Below are 17,238 nucleotides of genomic sequence, written 5' to 3'. Positions count from 1 at the left end.
CAAATCCTCTACCTCTTAGATCTTCATTTTATCAACACAGATTGCTTCTATTATAAAGTTATCACTTAAATTTAATTTATTAGTTATCATGTCATTCACTCAATCAAAATAATTCTTTTGAGAATATGAGTAACATAGGCAAAATCTAAAAATTAATTTTTTTTAGAAAGATGCATTGCTTTGGAGATTGCGAGAACATCTCTATCACCGTGAAGAGCACATATCGAACTTTTTCTTCCTTTTTCTTTTCTTTCATATAGTTTTACTTGATATACTCATATTTTTTGCATCTATAATACTAAACAGCATCCAAAGACCTAAGTCTTGATCTCCATCTCCATCCTAAGCAACTAATACTCCACCATCCATATTCTCAAATTTATCTTTTTTCTTAGTAATATGAGACATTAAAACTTCTTCAACTTATTCTAGAGTTATTGGATCCTTTTCACATAGTATCTTCTCCACATAGTTGTCATAAGGTTCAACAAGCAATGCAAGAAGCAACAACACCTTATCTTCTTCATCCATCTTCACATCAACTTTCTTTAGTTTATCTAATATTCCTTTGAATATATCCATATGCTATATCAAGTCTCTATCTTCCTCTATCCCTAGCCTATATAACTTGTTAGATAATTTTTTTACTATATAATTTGTTTCTAACTTATCTCAAATAACACTATGGAGTCATCATCAATAATATTATTGATAATATGATCGACGATGTAAGGACGAATAGTACTCATAAACTTTACTTCAAGTCTCTCCTAATCTTCGTTTCTAGCTTACTAGCTCGTCCCTTCAATATTCTTATTAGGTCTTACTCAATAATATCTTTTACCCTCCTCTATCACTTAGTAAAATTTTTTTTTCTATCAAATTTCTTTATAAGTAAAGCCAACGAAAATATCTAACATTAGTTTTTCAATACCTTTAATCACCAAAATCATTTGGGCTTTGATACCACTTATTGGATGAGAGAAAAATTTCAAAACCAAAAGAGTATATAGAGACCAACAAACTAAAAAACATATTTGAAAATTGACTTAGATATAAATCTTGGTAGAATACTTTAGTCTTTTTCAAATCAAAATTAAAACTAAACTGATGATTTCAGTAACTGAACCACTTGAAACCGATTGACTTTAAATTTTATGAAACCAGAACTAGTGGCTTTGAAATTGTGATCAGCCTTAACTCATAGTTTTACATTAGAGCAAAGATACGTAGGAGAGATAATCTTGTGACCTATAAATTTATAGGTACATTTTTCATCTCATTGAAGAAGATCCATCAATATTAAATCTACTAACATTTTTAATATGAAAAATTAGTATTTGCCGATTCCTTATGATTTAAAAGTCTCATCTCTTTATCACCAATATGCCACCTCTCCACTTGGCATCTCATGTCATATATATATATATATATATATATATATATATATATATATATATATATATATATCGTTTACTCAATCTCTTTTTTGACTTCTCCAACATTCATAATGATGCTTATTTTCTAACCTTCCTTCCTAACGATGTCATCCTGTAGACATCTCTAACAATTCTATCTTAGTTTTGTTGAGAAGCGAATGACATTGGCAATGGAAGAATACAAAGAATAATTCTTTTCGATGGGCTCAACAGGTTCAAGAGAAACCCGAAGCCCTATTTAGATGCATTGAAACAGGGAAAGCACCAACTTTGTGGACTATCAAGCTATCTTGCAGCCATTTCGATCAAAAACTATGAAGAGATCCGAATTGGACCAACATCAGCATTTTCAAAACCTAACGCTACGATTGAGTTAAGAAAAACATATCACCTTCTTTATATGTGATTTATTCTGAATGCTACAACTCAATTTCACAATAGTTTTTGCTTAACCACTCTTGACAAATAATGTACGAATAAACACCCGAAGAAATTAAGATTTAAAATTTAAGATTTAAGGTCCGAGGCCCATTCATGCAGAAGGACGAAGTCATCGAAACTCTTTTTCTTCGAGGCTCCTAATTGAAATAGCAAAGTAGATATACCGTCCATATCATATCGTATCAACTTCTACTAAGTTGACTCTAATAAGAGCAAGATATATGATATTCTAAAGGGTCCAGAATTTAATGACAATCGAATGTGATGTGTTGGAATTATGTTTAAAACTCAAAATATTATATTTTTTTATAATTATATTGTATTCGTTTGGGTATTTCTTTTGTTAATCTTTACAAAATAGAATCATAAACGGACACATATAAATGCATCATCTTATTCAATTCATTTAATGATCATGTTCGTATGAGAGATAAATCTTGATCAATCTTACATATAGCGATAAAATTTCACCAAAAGACATCGTTTACATGCCTTTTAAGTTCTCTCAAACTTTATATTTATTATATTAATATTTATTAATATCTTTATGTAAATTTGGTGATGTTATTTTTAGCTCCTTTAACCTTCCATGTTCATAGAAAAAGTCAAATGAACAAAAAAAAAAAAAAGATATACCGTTCATATCATGTCGGTAAGATATCAACTTCTATTAGGTTGGCTCAAATAAGAGCAAGATAGAATTTATACATGATGTGTTGGAATTAGGCTTAAAACTCAAAATATTATATAATTTTTTGATAATTATATTGTATTTGTTTGGGTATTTCTTTTGTTAATCTTTACAAAATAGAGTCATAAACAAACACATATAAATGCATCATCTTATTCAATTCATTTAAATGATCGTTAGGAGAGATAAATCCTCTCAAACTCTATACTTATTAATATTTATTAGTATCTTTATGTAAATTTGGTGACATTATTTTTGGCTCCAACGGTTTAACCTTCCACAATAATAGAAAAAGTCAAATGAACAAAGAAAAAAAAAAGACTCGAACATATATTTTTGATAGGATCGTATGGTCAACTATATAACCCCTACATCGTAAAGGGTTTAAGATTAAAATTAAATGCTTTGTGTATCACAGGGTTATCATGAAGAGTGATAGAGTTAGGATTAAGATTAGGATTATGATTAGGGTTACGTTGGTCGAGCTTAAAATTAAGATCAGAAACTACCTCTAATGATGATGCGATATTGAGCAAGACGACACACCGAAGCCATAGTTACCACATTTCAACATATACTTAGGCACCGTCGGCCATGGAATAGTATTGGCTTTTGTAGTTTGCGACGTCAAAGTCGAAGAGTATGACCTGAATGCCCGCATTATTTGGGACATGCGACGAAAATTGCACGTCCAATATCACCGTCCGACGCAAGGAAAGATATGAGACAGATTCTTTGCGGGTACGTAAGCCCGCAAATCTACCGACTTCGATTTGGAAGGAGATCGACATCAATCTCGCCAGTGACTTTGGGCCAGAAACCGGGAATTGTATGAGATAGAGAGATGCCACGATCCATCGAACTGTTCGATCAATGGTCACCCACGGGAAAAAGTATGGCAGCTGATGCTGTCGAATTAATGTCTCCTTTTGTCTCTCGTCTCCACGACTACGAGTGACAGCCATGTCTTTTTGGGATGCGAGCAGATTTAACCGTGCTATTACCTATTGGTTTCTGATAACAAGTGTTTCGGATCTCTGCCGCGTTATGATCTACCTCCGGCGTCAACACGAACGTGAGCCCTCGGGGCATAGATCAGGCGTCACGTCGGATACACTCCTGCCACTCAACATAAGGACTGTCTTCCTCTTTCGTCGAGCCGAAGTCGAGAAGCGACATCTCGACAAGTCCCATTCCAGAAAACTCGGGACGATGCCGCATGGCATGGTTTCACACATACCGAGACGACGATCGAATGTAGGTACGAATTTGTCACTCGGAAAGTCGACCATCGTATACGACTGACCCTCGAGCACCAATATAAAAGCCCTTGGACAATATCTGGTCAAAGGAGGGACTTTGGAGAGGTAAATCACTGGACCACTCACTTAATCTATGAATGGCCAAAGTTGGAAACTCTCCAACCCGGGCCTGTGAGCAGGGGCACGACGACTCTGGAGCCAACTCAAATCTTCGACGAAAGCATGTCCAGCCCAACATCAAGCTCAACCTCACTTCGGGTCCGACCTGACCAACGAAAGGACGTATTCCCAAGCCTCGACAATTCCAGACATTAGCTAGAGGATCAAATCGTGCTAACTCATCGACCATGACATGCGAATTCATTGATAGTTTCTAAATTATTTGTTGTATATAAGTGGAACGAGTCGGTAGTATCGAATAAGAAATTCAGAATCAATAGATGTAATTTATCTAAAGTTGAGATGTTTAAAATTATATGAAAGACACATTCCTCTGATACTTAAGATTCATCAATCAAATGTCTAAAACCAAGATGTAATAATTTGTAAGTGTCTCCTAAGAGTATTCTTTTTATAGTAAAATGTGTTATCGTTGAATTTACATTATAGTAAATGTCGAGCACAATTAATTATACACAATATTGGTCATCAATATAATCAATCATAGGATCATGGATCGATAATGACATTATTAGTGAAGTCAACTTAAGTATCAACGTTACATGATTAATGTCGTTGATTCTCTTATTTAGTATCATTTCATCAACTTAGTTGATCGGGACCCCTTTTTGACGTGTCGATCAGATCAAATGGAGTTGACATTTGAGCTATGTGTCAAGTAGGTGGAACTATCATGTATCGATCAAATGTTAGCGTCGCATGCTCAGTATAAAGGAGCAAAAAGAAAATTAAAAGAAAGAAAAAATTCGGATAATTATTTTGCAGTTTGTTGGTCGGACCGGTGCACGCATTCAAACGTTGACTTTACTAGCACTGTGTGTCAATATCGCAATAGCTCATCGCGTATTTATTAGAAAAAGAAGTCACGTTCACTTAAACTTTTTGAACTTTTTGTCCAAAAGAAAGTGTCTTTTAACATTACTTGAACTTGGGAAAGGGTCAAATACCGTCCACCGTTTAAATTATTTTTCAACAAAAAAATAAAAAAAAATGTAATAGTTCGGTTCGCATTAGCATGAATCATAAGATTTAAATTTAAAAAAATATTTCTTAATTTTTTTAATCCTAATATGATTGATTAATCGATTAATAATATATATATATGTTATTTTATATCATTTAAATTGGTATCCTTCATATTTAATCTCGTATTGATCAAGGAGTAGTGGAACTAAAGTCTATCGAGTTATTCTTATCCTCAAAAATATTTTATTACTGTCTTTGTTTAAATTTGAGGAAGGCATGTTGTAACTTGCTCTTTATTTATTTAATGATGAGGTTTTTGCTCCTTTTCAATAAAATATAAAATTAATCAGTCTAAGTGGATTTGGGATGGAGTTGTGGTGCATACTGGAATATAAATCTAAAAAAAAAACCTCTTTCAAATATAATAATAATAAAATCATAAATTTCTAATTATTTAAGATCGATTACATTAATTCTTTATGAATAAAATTTTATATTTTTAGTTACATTAAAATATTTAAATATTTATTATAATTTTAAATAATTTTTTAGGTCTAAAAATTGCTTTCAAAGACATTGAAAAAAAATAGTAAGAAGTTTGTACTCCATCTTTAATAAGATGATATGATACAACACTACCAAACCAATATATAGATTTTTTTCCCCATTTAGCAAGAAATATTATTATTATATACATAGACATGCATTAGTTCTCCAAACCATTCTAGTCTCCACATGGTTACATTGTAGGCTATAGTAGGTGACATAAAATAAATCTCTTAATCACTTATTAGGCATATTTTGAATGTGACACTTAAGTTACAAGGAATGGATTTCGAAAGAGAAACTCAAATATGATTCATCTAGAAATTAATCTTAGAAATCTAGTTTTTAAGATGCGTTATATTTAAAAAAACGGACCTCGATGGATCGATAATCAATTTTAATACTAATAATTGATGATCAATTTTTACGGTTCATCATAATACATCCCCAAATTGAAATAGTGTATGTACTCCGGTGGCAACAAAGGTGCCTCAAAAAGAAAATTCAAGAAACAATGATGGTGGTGGGGGTGGTGATCCATTGAATGCAGAAATCAACCCACTGCGTTTATTTGACCAGTTTAAAATGATTACAAACCTGCAGACAATGAGGAAAAAGTACCCCTCCACTTTATTCCTTCTCTCCTGTTTCTTTGACAGACCAAAAGGTGAGTGGGATCTATTGGTGCTACTTGTCGAAGGCCGACTAACGTTGTGGAATATTTCATGGTGATTCTTCTTCCACTGTGTTCAAACCAAATGCTGCATTATTTTTCCTATTAAAATGTGGTGGGGAGAATCTCTGCTAGTCTATCTCGTGATAGATTATTTATGTACGACTTTTACGATGGAGTCGAAGCCATCATGCAATTATGTGTTTGATCTGTATTTGGTCAAACATCATGTGTAACATCCTTGATTAGTTCCATATTGAAAGTGGGTAGGATTAAGATTGACTTATAAGGGTCTGATGAGTGTACTATTATCAACTTCAGCTTAAGCATTTTGATCGATGGTTTAGACCAAATGAAGTTGATAGGCCAGTTAACCAAATGAAGCTTGACGAGGACGTTAAGCCTTTGAGTGGGAGTGATTGTCAACTTCAGCTTAACCATTTTGGTCAATGGTTTAGACCAAACGAAGTTGATAGGCCAGTTAGCCCATCAAGCCCGGATCATGACACCATGCGAATTACCAAACAGACCCAAGTTTGAGTAGCGGGTGAAGAAACTAGATCCATTTTGTTCTGTGATGGAAAAGGGTGAATATTTTCGTCCAAATCTTAGCATAAACTATTTAAGTTAAAATGATGAAGACGGATTCAAATCTAAATTCCTATAAAGTTATGTAACATCTTTATTTTTAATTAAAAAAATAAGTAATAGATTTCAAACCCTTAATCTTTAATAAATAAATTTGATATATTATTATTAGACCAATATTTCATGTATATAATATATTTTAAACCTTAAGTGTAAAAACATCATTCGAATTATTCAGATTTTGTTTTACCAAATTTCTAACATAAAATATACTCACAAAAAGATGATTATATATATTTTTTTCTTTCTACTCAGTAAGATTTTACCTCGAACAATTTGCCTATATTGAACTCGAAATATTTCTTCATCTATATCGACTCTCCTTTTTCTCGTTTCTTTCTAATCGCTAAGATTTACCCGTATTAGACATAAGAATCTAATCCTCCTAAAAAATCTCTCCATCGATTAAGATAACTCGTAATTTACTTTTCTAAGCATAATTTGATATGGATCAGGTTAGATCGTCTTTGTGATTTAGATCGAGATCGGACCGCCGGATTCACAAGCACCGTAAAAGACAAGACGATAATTGTCCTTGTAATTTTACGGCTGATAGAACTAACAATCGAGGATGAGATAAATTATGGAGACGAATCTAAGATTTGACGAATCTAATCGATTTACTTTATACAGATCCGTGATGATTGATGCTGGGAAATGTGGCGAGGAGAAATGGTTGTGGCAATTGAGAGCAACCACGTAACAGAGCGACGAGATAAGAGCAGCAGCTACCGAAGGTGAACGCGTCAAGCACATTGCGGTAGATGTTATGATCACAATCTTATCTTTAGTAGCAAGAAATCATTAGTCAACGATATTGCCTAATAAATTTATATTTTAATAGAAAATATATTAACGATCAATTATCAGATATCTAATCATTATAAAAAAAAATCTAAATTATTCTCGATTTATCTACCCTCATGGATAATATTCCAGATTGTCTCTCTTATCATTCGTATAAACAAAATGTCAATTGTCATATGTTGTCTTTTTCTCGATCGGAAGCTAACTCTTGACACTTTGTTGGGGGTTTTCTTCTAAAATAAAAAAAAAACCTTAATTATTAATTTCAGCATCGAACGAAACGAATCGAAAAAAAAAAGATATTAATTTTAGTACAAATAGTACCCTTGGAGATCGGTGCCTCCACCTTGGAGTCATCTAGGGATCATCTCAATTATCATTTTAGATATTCTTACACCTTTAGATCGAATCACAACGGATCGATTTAGATATTAAAAAAATAATGTTAAGGGTCTTTAGACATCCTTGCTTAAATAAAAAGATATTATGATAAAATTTTATGTGATCTGCAAATAAATAGAAAAAAAAAAACCTTACATGCTCTTATTCACTCAGCAAAGCAAATTCAAGCTAAAAAATATATATCAAAATTATTAATATGTCGAGATCATCCGAACTAACATAATAAAAAATATTAAATTGCTTTATTAGCAATATGGATTTCTGAATTATGATCAACAAAAGGTTTTGGACTCGAATCCAACTTGAAATAATTAAAAATATAAAAGCATTCGACGTAATTTGAGGGTTTCAAGGTGGACCAAATCCAACATATAAAAACGTAAGAAATGTGTCGGAATCTTCCTATGGATACCGAGCATGAGATTCGCACTTGCCTTTTGATACCTACTTCACCGCCCTCGTTATTGAGGCCAAGGAACGTGATTCACGTTGAACTCAAGTTGGTCCCATCACTTTCCAATAACATCGCCTCTCTCTCTCTCTCTCTCTCTCTCTCTCTCAAACTCGACCGAAGCAGACATCAATTGTGATTTTTCAGAGGGTTGACTTTTTTTAAAAATCTAAAACAGAGGTCAAATTGAATGAAATATTATATGACTAATGTTTTAGGGCACAACATCATCTTAAGTACTACAATCAATGGAATATATTGTTATAATTATTTGAAAATAAGAACTAGATAGATGGATTAAAATTTAAATCGATTTATAAGAATCCGATGGATACATAATTATTAATTTTAATTTTTATTATTTTAAATTAAATTTTTAATTATAATAAAATCAATAGAATAATAATCTTATTTAGATTAGGGAGGCGAATATTGATATATTTAATTTAACAGATACGATTATATATATATATATATATATATATATATATATATTGTACTCATTTATCAAAAGTATTTCTTAAATATTATCTAGTAGAAATTTTGACAGTCCGCATTCGAATTTATTTTAGGGATGAAAAAAATATATATTGTACAGCCACGTGTCCGCGTACAATTGGTGTTGGAATCCTCCGCTGATTGCCCCAACCGATGACGATGTCAGCTGCCATGTCTCGTCCATCGCAATCCATTTATGGCCGCTCTATCGGAATCTCCGCCGCCGACCAACTGAACCCACGCAATCCACCCAATCACCCCTATCCCCTGTCCTATGGTAATCAAGCGATCCACGCGCAGCTAACGACTCGTTCGTCCACCCTCCGACGCACGTGACACCACAACCACCCCCATCCCGTACATTATGTGGTGTGACCATTATTCTGCCACCGTGCTCGGTCTTCCGGTACACGATTGGTAAGAGTGACGATGATGCAACAGATGATCCGTGAACTGCATGGACGTGACTTTGACTTGTTTGTGCTGTTCGATTAGTCTCAATCCATCAACTCTACCTGCATACACTCCCCCCGGAAATGGGAACTATTTCATTCACTCACCCATTGGGTTTCATTCCTGCATCACTTTTTCTTTAATTATTTGTCTAATTCTCAGAAAACAATATCTTTTTTTTTACTTTTTTTCTAGTAGCCTTCATGTTTCACTTATCTTCCCAAAACACTCCATGGAGAGACAATAAGGCCCCTATCCTTTTTTTTTCTTTCTTTCTTTATATATATATATATATACATAAATATATATTCTTATGAACGGTTCTATAGAGAATGAGTCGAATCCCTTATGTTGTTAATTATATTTTTTTGAATATACTTAGAGAATTTTTGACATCTCCATCAAAATAATATAATTAAGACAAATTAATTCAAACCCCATTAAAAACTGATTTATATACAAAAAAAGGATTCCAATAATTATGCATATTATTTTAGAAAAAAAAATCAAATAGTGAGACTTTTATGGTAGTTATAATGATTTTAAATAGACTTGTAGTATTTTTTTATTTTTTTATCAAAATATTATAACTGAAGCAAATGTACTCAAAACCCAATAGAAATGAGGTTATTAAAAAAAAATAAGAACTCAAATATGTATCATTATCAGTTTAGGAATAATAAAAAAATAAAAGGAGAGACTATAGCTTGCAAATTATAATATTTTTGAATGAATTCATAGTATTTTTGAAATACTATAGATCTATTCATTAATATTGTAACTGAGGAATTCAATTTGCTCAATCCATTAAAAGGAAGAGCTTTTATTGCTTCATGTCAAAGGTGAACAAGAAATTATCAAAGGATGAGAAGTGCCTCTTGGGAAATATAAAAAAGGAATACCTCCTAGAAAAAATCCATCCTTAATTATTTGAATCAATGTGTAATTATAGACAAAACCTAATAAATGTCATTTTTTTAATTTTTTTATAATATACAAAATAATCTATAGTTCATTTTTATGTTCATCAAATATGTATATTATTTAGTGTATGTAAATAATAGAGTTTCAAACAAAAGTGTTAATAGACTTATATTTTCTCTAAAATAATTTCGTAATCTTTGTTGTCATCATTAGAAGTTATAATGTGCATCAAATTTTTTTTATGATAATTCTTCAACTTTAACCGACATCATAGTATCCAATCAATTATGTCAGAAAAAAACAAATTTAAATAAAATTATATTTTTTATACATCAAATAAAAAAGTGAGATGGTCGAGGTGAATGATAAGTAACTTACATTTATGTTCACGAAGCCATTAAAAACTAAAGCATTTATGTAATTTTCAGACCGAAACATATGTAAATTAAGAGAATATGTTAAAAGGTAATTTAAAATTTAAATTTGACTCAAGAGATATTCATGTTATATTTAAATATAGTCGTTGAGATTGAATTGATCTTATTTTCTTTTTATATAAATAGTCTTCTATTACATGTTCAGTATCATAAATAATGATGTGATTAATTCGATATCAGATATAATAGATACTTCGACGACAGTACATAATTAATACTTTGGTACTAACGATGTCAAGTGATCGGCATCTCGATGAAACCTCAAGTAACCAACCATTAACTCATTGTCATCTGATTAATGCCACTTTGAATTCAGTGTGGCAATGATAGCATTTAAACTTGAGTAGCACACCATATTCTTCGTGGCTAGTGCACACTATTAAGGTAATGATTTATAAAAAAACTTTTAAGATACGTTTCAACTTTTTTATCCATGGATGAATCATTCAAATTTTTATCCATCATTCAAATTGATTACTATAACATGCTTTTTATTCATCGATAAATAATTCAAATTGATTACTAACTTGAACATGAGAAAAGGACATTTTCGAACAAGTCCGAATGCATAATGACCTCGACGACACCACAGACTCAAGGAAAGAGTCTTCTTTGAATTCAAATTAATTTTCATCTCGAAGAATCAAAATCTAACTTAAAGACTTCTTGCTATTAATTTTCTAACCTCTTCTCCCTCCTCATCCTCCTCTTGGGAGGAAAATCTTAAGATCACTCTTTTATCATCAAAAATTTAAAATACAAAAGTTATTTACAGAAAGATAAAACTCTAATTTTTTGGACTCTTAGATCATAGATGAAATCCGATATCTCATATACATAAGCATTTTGAACATCCGAAACATTTACCAACCCTGACATACTGTTCGTTTGTACTGCTGTCGAGGCAGCCACCCTTTCCCCCGACCGTAATCGTGATCTGACCAAAGAAAGAGGACCCGACGCGGCACCGTCATCTTCTGGACTTCGAACGAACCGAGAAGGGTCGTTCCGTCTTCGCACCACGAAGCCGAACCATCGCAGACGTAGAATAGTATAGCAGAGCGCATAGAATTCCTCGAGTAATCTTTCCTAGGTTTTATCTTCTTCGCAGCAACACCATGGCGGTTGTTTGGGCGAGAATACAGCCTTTGCACTAATGGACCTCGTGATCGAGGCAGTGATTCTATCCATGTTGCCCTTTCTTTCCCTCTCTCTCTTTTACCTTCCTCTCCTCCTCCGGAGCACACCTGCCTCCATATATACAAGTCACGCGGAAGCCATGGAATGAGGACGAACACTGGAGAGAGAGGATACCGCAATAATGGCGGAGAAGTGGAAGACGGGGGTGTTCCATATCATGCCGCTGGCGATGATGTGCGGCCACGAGGCGGAGAGGGAGCTGTCGAGGGACGGCAGCCATTACAGCCTGTCGAGCGGGATCCTTCCGTCCCTCGGCGCCAGGAGTAATCGCCGGGTCAATCTCCCGAGTTTCATTGTCTCCCCTTACGACCGCAGATACAGGTACTCCGCTTGTACTACTACTTCCCTTCTCCTTCCGCCTCCCTATTTTTTTTTCCTTCTGTAACTTATTGCAGTCGGTTCATCGATCAGCGGTCCCTGTTCCTTTGTTCTTGTAGACATGGGAAAGAATGCGATGTAGCAACATAAATGCTTCCGGGTCCTTTCTTGTGTTCGTCAATCTCTGGTTTTAGACTTTCCAATTTTCGATTTACCTGCATGTTTATTAATTGATTCTACAAGAACAAGACACAAATCGAGTGGAATTTTTTGGATTTTTACTTTCTTTTTCCTTTTTTTTTTTTTCCCTTAGGTTGATTGTTGTTTTTTCTTACTGCGTCCTCGGTCCATATGGTTTTCATTTCGTGTCACTTGCTTCATCTTTAGTTTGAGCTTCCAATCAAATTAGGGAGTTCTTCATTGATTTTTACTCAAATTGATCACTACTTACTGATAATTTCCAAGCAATTTCTATTGATGAATCTTGATGCTAAAGAACTACTTAACAATTGTACCATCTGAATTGTATGGAGATGGCAGAGATTCCAGTTTGGAACAGTTTTCTGAGATCAGAATTGTTTGGTGCAGGTCATGGGAGACGTCTCTTGTCATTCTGGTCGTTTATACCGCTTGGGTATCTCCATTTGAGTTCGGGTTTCTTGTTAAGTCAAGAGGAGTGCTCGCACTGATAGATAACATCGTCAATGTATTCTTTGCCATCGATATTGTTTTGACCTTCTTCGTGGCCTACCTGGACAGAACGACTTACCTGCTTATAGACAGTCGGAAACAAATAGCTTGGAGATACTTGTCCACCTGGTTTATTCTGGATGTTGCTTCCACTATCCCTTCAGAAATCGCTCGAAAAATTCTGCCTAAGAATCTCCGATCTTATGGATTTTTCAACATGCTTCGGCTCTGGAGGCTCCGAAGAGTCAGCTCACTCTTTGCTAGGTATATGATCGGGATCTGATTCATGTTTGTTTGGTTATTGTTCATACAAAATTTTTGATCCTCCAAGATGCATGGTGATGTGGTTTATATGTTTAGTTGCATGACAAATTACTTTGACATCATCTCAACGACATAAATTATATCCATCTTCTTTCTTCTGAGTTACAGATTAGAGAAAGATAGGAACTTCAACTACTTTTGGGTTCGATGTGCGAAGCTTATCTGTGTGAGTATATCAGTAGATAGGTGCTGCTTGTAGTCTTCTGATGTGTTTCTAAAAGGACTTTCTTTTCTGCTCTGATCTCCTAGGTCACCCTTTTTGCTGTTCATTGTGCTGGATGCTTCTATTATTTCATTGCTGCGAGGTATCCTGATCCTAGCAGAACATGGATTGGGGCCTCTATTCCGGATTTCAATGAGAAAAGCTTGTGGATCCGTTATGTGACATCAATGTACTGGTCAATCACCACACTGACTACTGTCGGTTATGGAGACTTGCATGCTGAAAATACAAGGGAGATGGTTTTCGACATTGTTTACATGCTCTTTAACCTTGGGTTGACAGCATATTTGATCGGAAATATGACTAATTTGGTCGTGCATGGAACTAGCAGAACAAGAAAATATGTAAGATTATCTATTCAATTTGTTCTTAAGCAATAAGTTGGCCTATGTAGTTAATGGCTCATTTTGTTTCTTTTCATGGATGTCCTCATGAAACTCAGAGGGATACAATTCAAGCTGCCACAGGTTTTGCACAAAGAAACCGCCTTCCGGTTCGGCTGCAAGACCAGATGATCTCACATCTCAGTTTGAAATTCAGGACAGACTCTGAAGGGCTTCAGCAGCAAGAAACTCTTGATGCCCTTCCTAAAGCCATTCGTTCCAGCATTTCCCACTACTTGTTTTACTCTCTCGTTTCTAATGTCTACTTGTTTCGAGGGGTTAACAATGATTTGCTTTTCCAGCTGGTAATACATATATACTGCTTTAATTTGCTTGGGTGCTCCCAGTTTGTTACTACCTATACAATACTCTCACCTTGTGCGTCAACTTTGAAGGTCTCAGAAATGAAAGCCGAATACTTTCCACCTAGAGAAGATGTGATCTTGCAAAATGAAGCACCTACAGACTTTTATGTACTAATCACTGGATATATGGTAATGTTCATTATCTGATTAAGGTGTAATTGTGACTTTCTAAGCAGTCATATCTTCCTTATTAGGATGCATGTTAGGGTATCCAGTTGACCTTAACTCTTTAGTATTTTCTGTATTTCTATTGAATTAACTTTCATGTCCTGTTGCTGATTCTCTGAATCATTGCAGGATCTAATAGATCACAGTAGTGGAACAGAACAGGTAAATTGAGTTGATTTGGCAATCGACAGACAGGCTGAAGTTCTATCTTAACAAGCTGATGAGGTTTCTGTGAAATTTATATGATTGCAGATTGTTCAGTTGGCAAAGTCAGGTGACCTTGTTGGGGAGATAGGAGTCCTTTGTTACAGACCCCAACTATTCACAGCACGAACCAGATCATTGTGCCAGCTGTTACGGCTAAATCGTACTACATTCCTTAGTATTGTTCAGTCAAATGTTGGAGAAGGCACAAAAATAGTTAGTAATCTGCTTCAGGTTGTTACACCATACTTTGCTAAGCAACTTTGAGACTTTATTGCTCTCCTCTCTCTTACAAGAAGTGGATATTTGTATTTTGTTTCTACCACACATGACTTTCATATACTCTGATCTCATGCATTTTTTATTTGGTACAGTATCTGAAAGATCAGAACGGTGATCCTGTGATGGAAGGTGTATCAAGAGAAATAGAGAAAATGCTGACTCATGGCCGACTGGATTTGCCTCTTACTCTGAGTTTTGCTGTTATTAGAGACGATGATCTACTGTTGCATCAGCTCCTGAGACGCGGTTTAGACCCAAATGAATCAGACAGTAACGGGCACACAGCACTGGTCTGGAATTTATGTGCTCTGGCATTCACAGAATATTCATTTTCTCCTGAAGTTAACACTGAAATTGACTTTTCTTTCTGTGTATGATAAATAGCATATAGCAGCATCGAAGGGAAATGAGCATTGTGTTTGTCTCTTGCTGGAATATGGGGCAGATCCCAACAGCACAGGTATAGACGACTGAATATTTAGTTACCAGCACTAACATTAGCACTAACTATATCATGCCAGCAAAGAAGGTATTGTTAATTATCTAGAAATTTCTTGATACTTCTCCAGCAAAACATGCCAGCAAAAAAGGTATTGTTAACTATTTCTTGTTAATTACCGTTTGGTTATGCTTTCTCTCTGAATAGTCAATTGTCTCCTTTCATTTTTTGAAATATGTTTGTTGTTCATAAACCTAATAAAGTTTTGTGATTCCTTCTCTTTTGTACTTTTCTTGGGGAATCCCAGGGTATCTGATCATTTTATTAGGGATGTGACCAAGGAAAACATAGCAGACTCTACTATCCAACCCTTGTTGTATAAACCAAACAAGAAACCCGGATGGATTATTTTGCTTGTGTAGTATCTAATTATACACCAGTAAAATGACTATATATATTGAGGAAGATGATTGTAGATATAACTGATGTGGATAAACATCTGAATTGTACAGATTCCGAAGGAAGTGTTCCCTTGTGGCAGGCTATGGTTGGGAAGCATGAGGATGTTGTCAAATTGTTGATAAAAAATGGTGCTGCTCTCTCATCTGGAGACATGGGGTCATTTGCTTGCACAGCTGCCGAGCAGAACAGTTTAGAGCTACTCAAGGACATCATCCGTTATGGGGGAGATGTGACGGTGCCCAAGAAAGACAAGACTACGGCTCTCCATGTTGCTGTCTGTGAAGGCAATGTCCAACTGGTCGAGTTCTTACTCGAACGAGGAGCTAACATAGACACCCCAGATTGCAATGGTTGGACTCCCAGGAAACTAGCCGATCAGCAGGGCCATGAAGAAATAAAACGTCTGTTTGAAGCAAAGAAGGACTTTGCCACCAGTTCTGTACCTGCGTCAACACCTGCCTCCCACTCCGTTGGAAGATACAGTAGTGAGCCTGCAATTCGACTCTCTTCCAACGAGGATAGGCCAGACTTGTCTTGGGAGAGGAGTGATCGGTTGCGGAAGACGAGCTTCCATAACTCGCTGTTTGGAATCATATCAGCTGCTCATGTCAACAGGCAGATTCATAGTCGATTGCTCACATCTGTTGGCCTGCTGAAGTCCACCGGGATGTTCAATGGTAGTAGTTGTCACGGTATACCCCTACTCCGTGTAACAATTAGCTGTCCCGAGAAAGGAAACACTACTGGCAAACTTGTCTTGATGCCAGATTCATTGCCGGAGCTTCTTGACATTGGTTCTAAGAAATTTGACTTCTTGCCCACTAGAATCCTCACAAAAGATGGAGCAGAGGTGGATGATGTAAAATTGATCAGGGACGGTGACCACCTTGTTCTAGCGAGTGATGCTTGGATGGGATAAGGCAGCAGAAGAAAGGTGGGATTTACATTACGACTCACTGGTAATCATTAGTCATAGGTATCAGCAACTCTGGAATGGGTCTCATGTTGGAATGTATCATCATGAAATCACATGAATAAAATAATATTCCAATGTGTAGAAATCTTGAAAATGGCAACTGGTAATCAACATGGCTAGTCATCTCGAGTGGCACTTAGCCCAGCGAGTCAACTTTCCTGTAGTCCGCCTTCCTTAGTAAACCATGTTTGGATCATGTTTCTTGAAGTCCTAAATAGGTCAATATCTTAGTCCTAAATAAGTCCTAAGATATTAGGTGCTAAAGTTGGAGGTCGACTAGAGCAATTTTCTGATCATAGGGTATCATAGAATGATAGGTTGAGATAATGTCTCTGATGTTCAATGATTTAAGATTATGAACACATATTATTTAAAGAAAAAAAAGA

General features: G+C 35.0%; 1 protein-coding gene across 1 annotated transcript; it reads left to right on the top strand.

Moving 5' to 3' along the window:
* The first annotated feature begins 11,780 nt into the window (after nucleotides 1-11,780).
* LOC135607955 (potassium channel AKT1-like) lies at nucleotides 11,781-16,929 on the top strand. The gene is made up of 11 exons (XM_065100272.1): nucleotides 11,781-12,339; nucleotides 12,925-13,290; nucleotides 13,459-13,516; nucleotides 13,600-13,917; nucleotides 14,016-14,261; nucleotides 14,352-14,450; nucleotides 14,619-14,651; nucleotides 14,742-14,927; nucleotides 15,068-15,265; nucleotides 15,360-15,435; nucleotides 15,927-16,929. Exons 1-11 carry the CDS (start codon nucleotides 12,140-12,142, stop codon nucleotides 16,793-16,795), a joined length of 2,649 nt encoding a protein of 882 aa, XP_064956344.1. The 5' UTR covers nucleotides 11,781-12,139; the 3' UTR covers nucleotides 16,796-16,929.
* The last annotated feature ends 309 nt before the right edge of the window (nucleotides 16,930-17,238 follow it).

The sequence above is a fragment of the Musa acuminata genome, chromosome BXJ2-3 (assembly GCF_036884655.1).
Source record: "Musa acuminata AAA Group cultivar baxijiao chromosome BXJ2-3, Cavendish_Baxijiao_AAA, whole genome shotgun sequence".
In the NCBI taxonomy this organism is placed as follows: Eukaryota; Viridiplantae; Streptophyta; class Magnoliopsida; order Zingiberales; family Musaceae; genus Musa; species Musa acuminata.
This window is presented reverse-complemented; position numbering and strand designations above follow the sequence as displayed.

Bases quoted from the DNA above. Each gene is read 5' to 3' on its own strand.
- LOC135607955 (XM_065100272.1), top strand. From the start codon at position 12,140: ATGGCGGAGAAGTGGAAGACGGGGGTGTTCCATATCATGCCGCTGGCG. The intron at 14,652-14,741 runs GTAAATTGAGTT...ATATGATTGCAG, and splicing joins ACAGTAGTGGAACAGAACAG to ATTGTTCAGTTGGCAAAGTC. The intron at 14,928-15,067 runs GTTGTTACACCA...TATTTGGTACAG, and splicing joins TAGTTAGTAATCTGCTTCAG to TATCTGAAAGATCAGAACGG.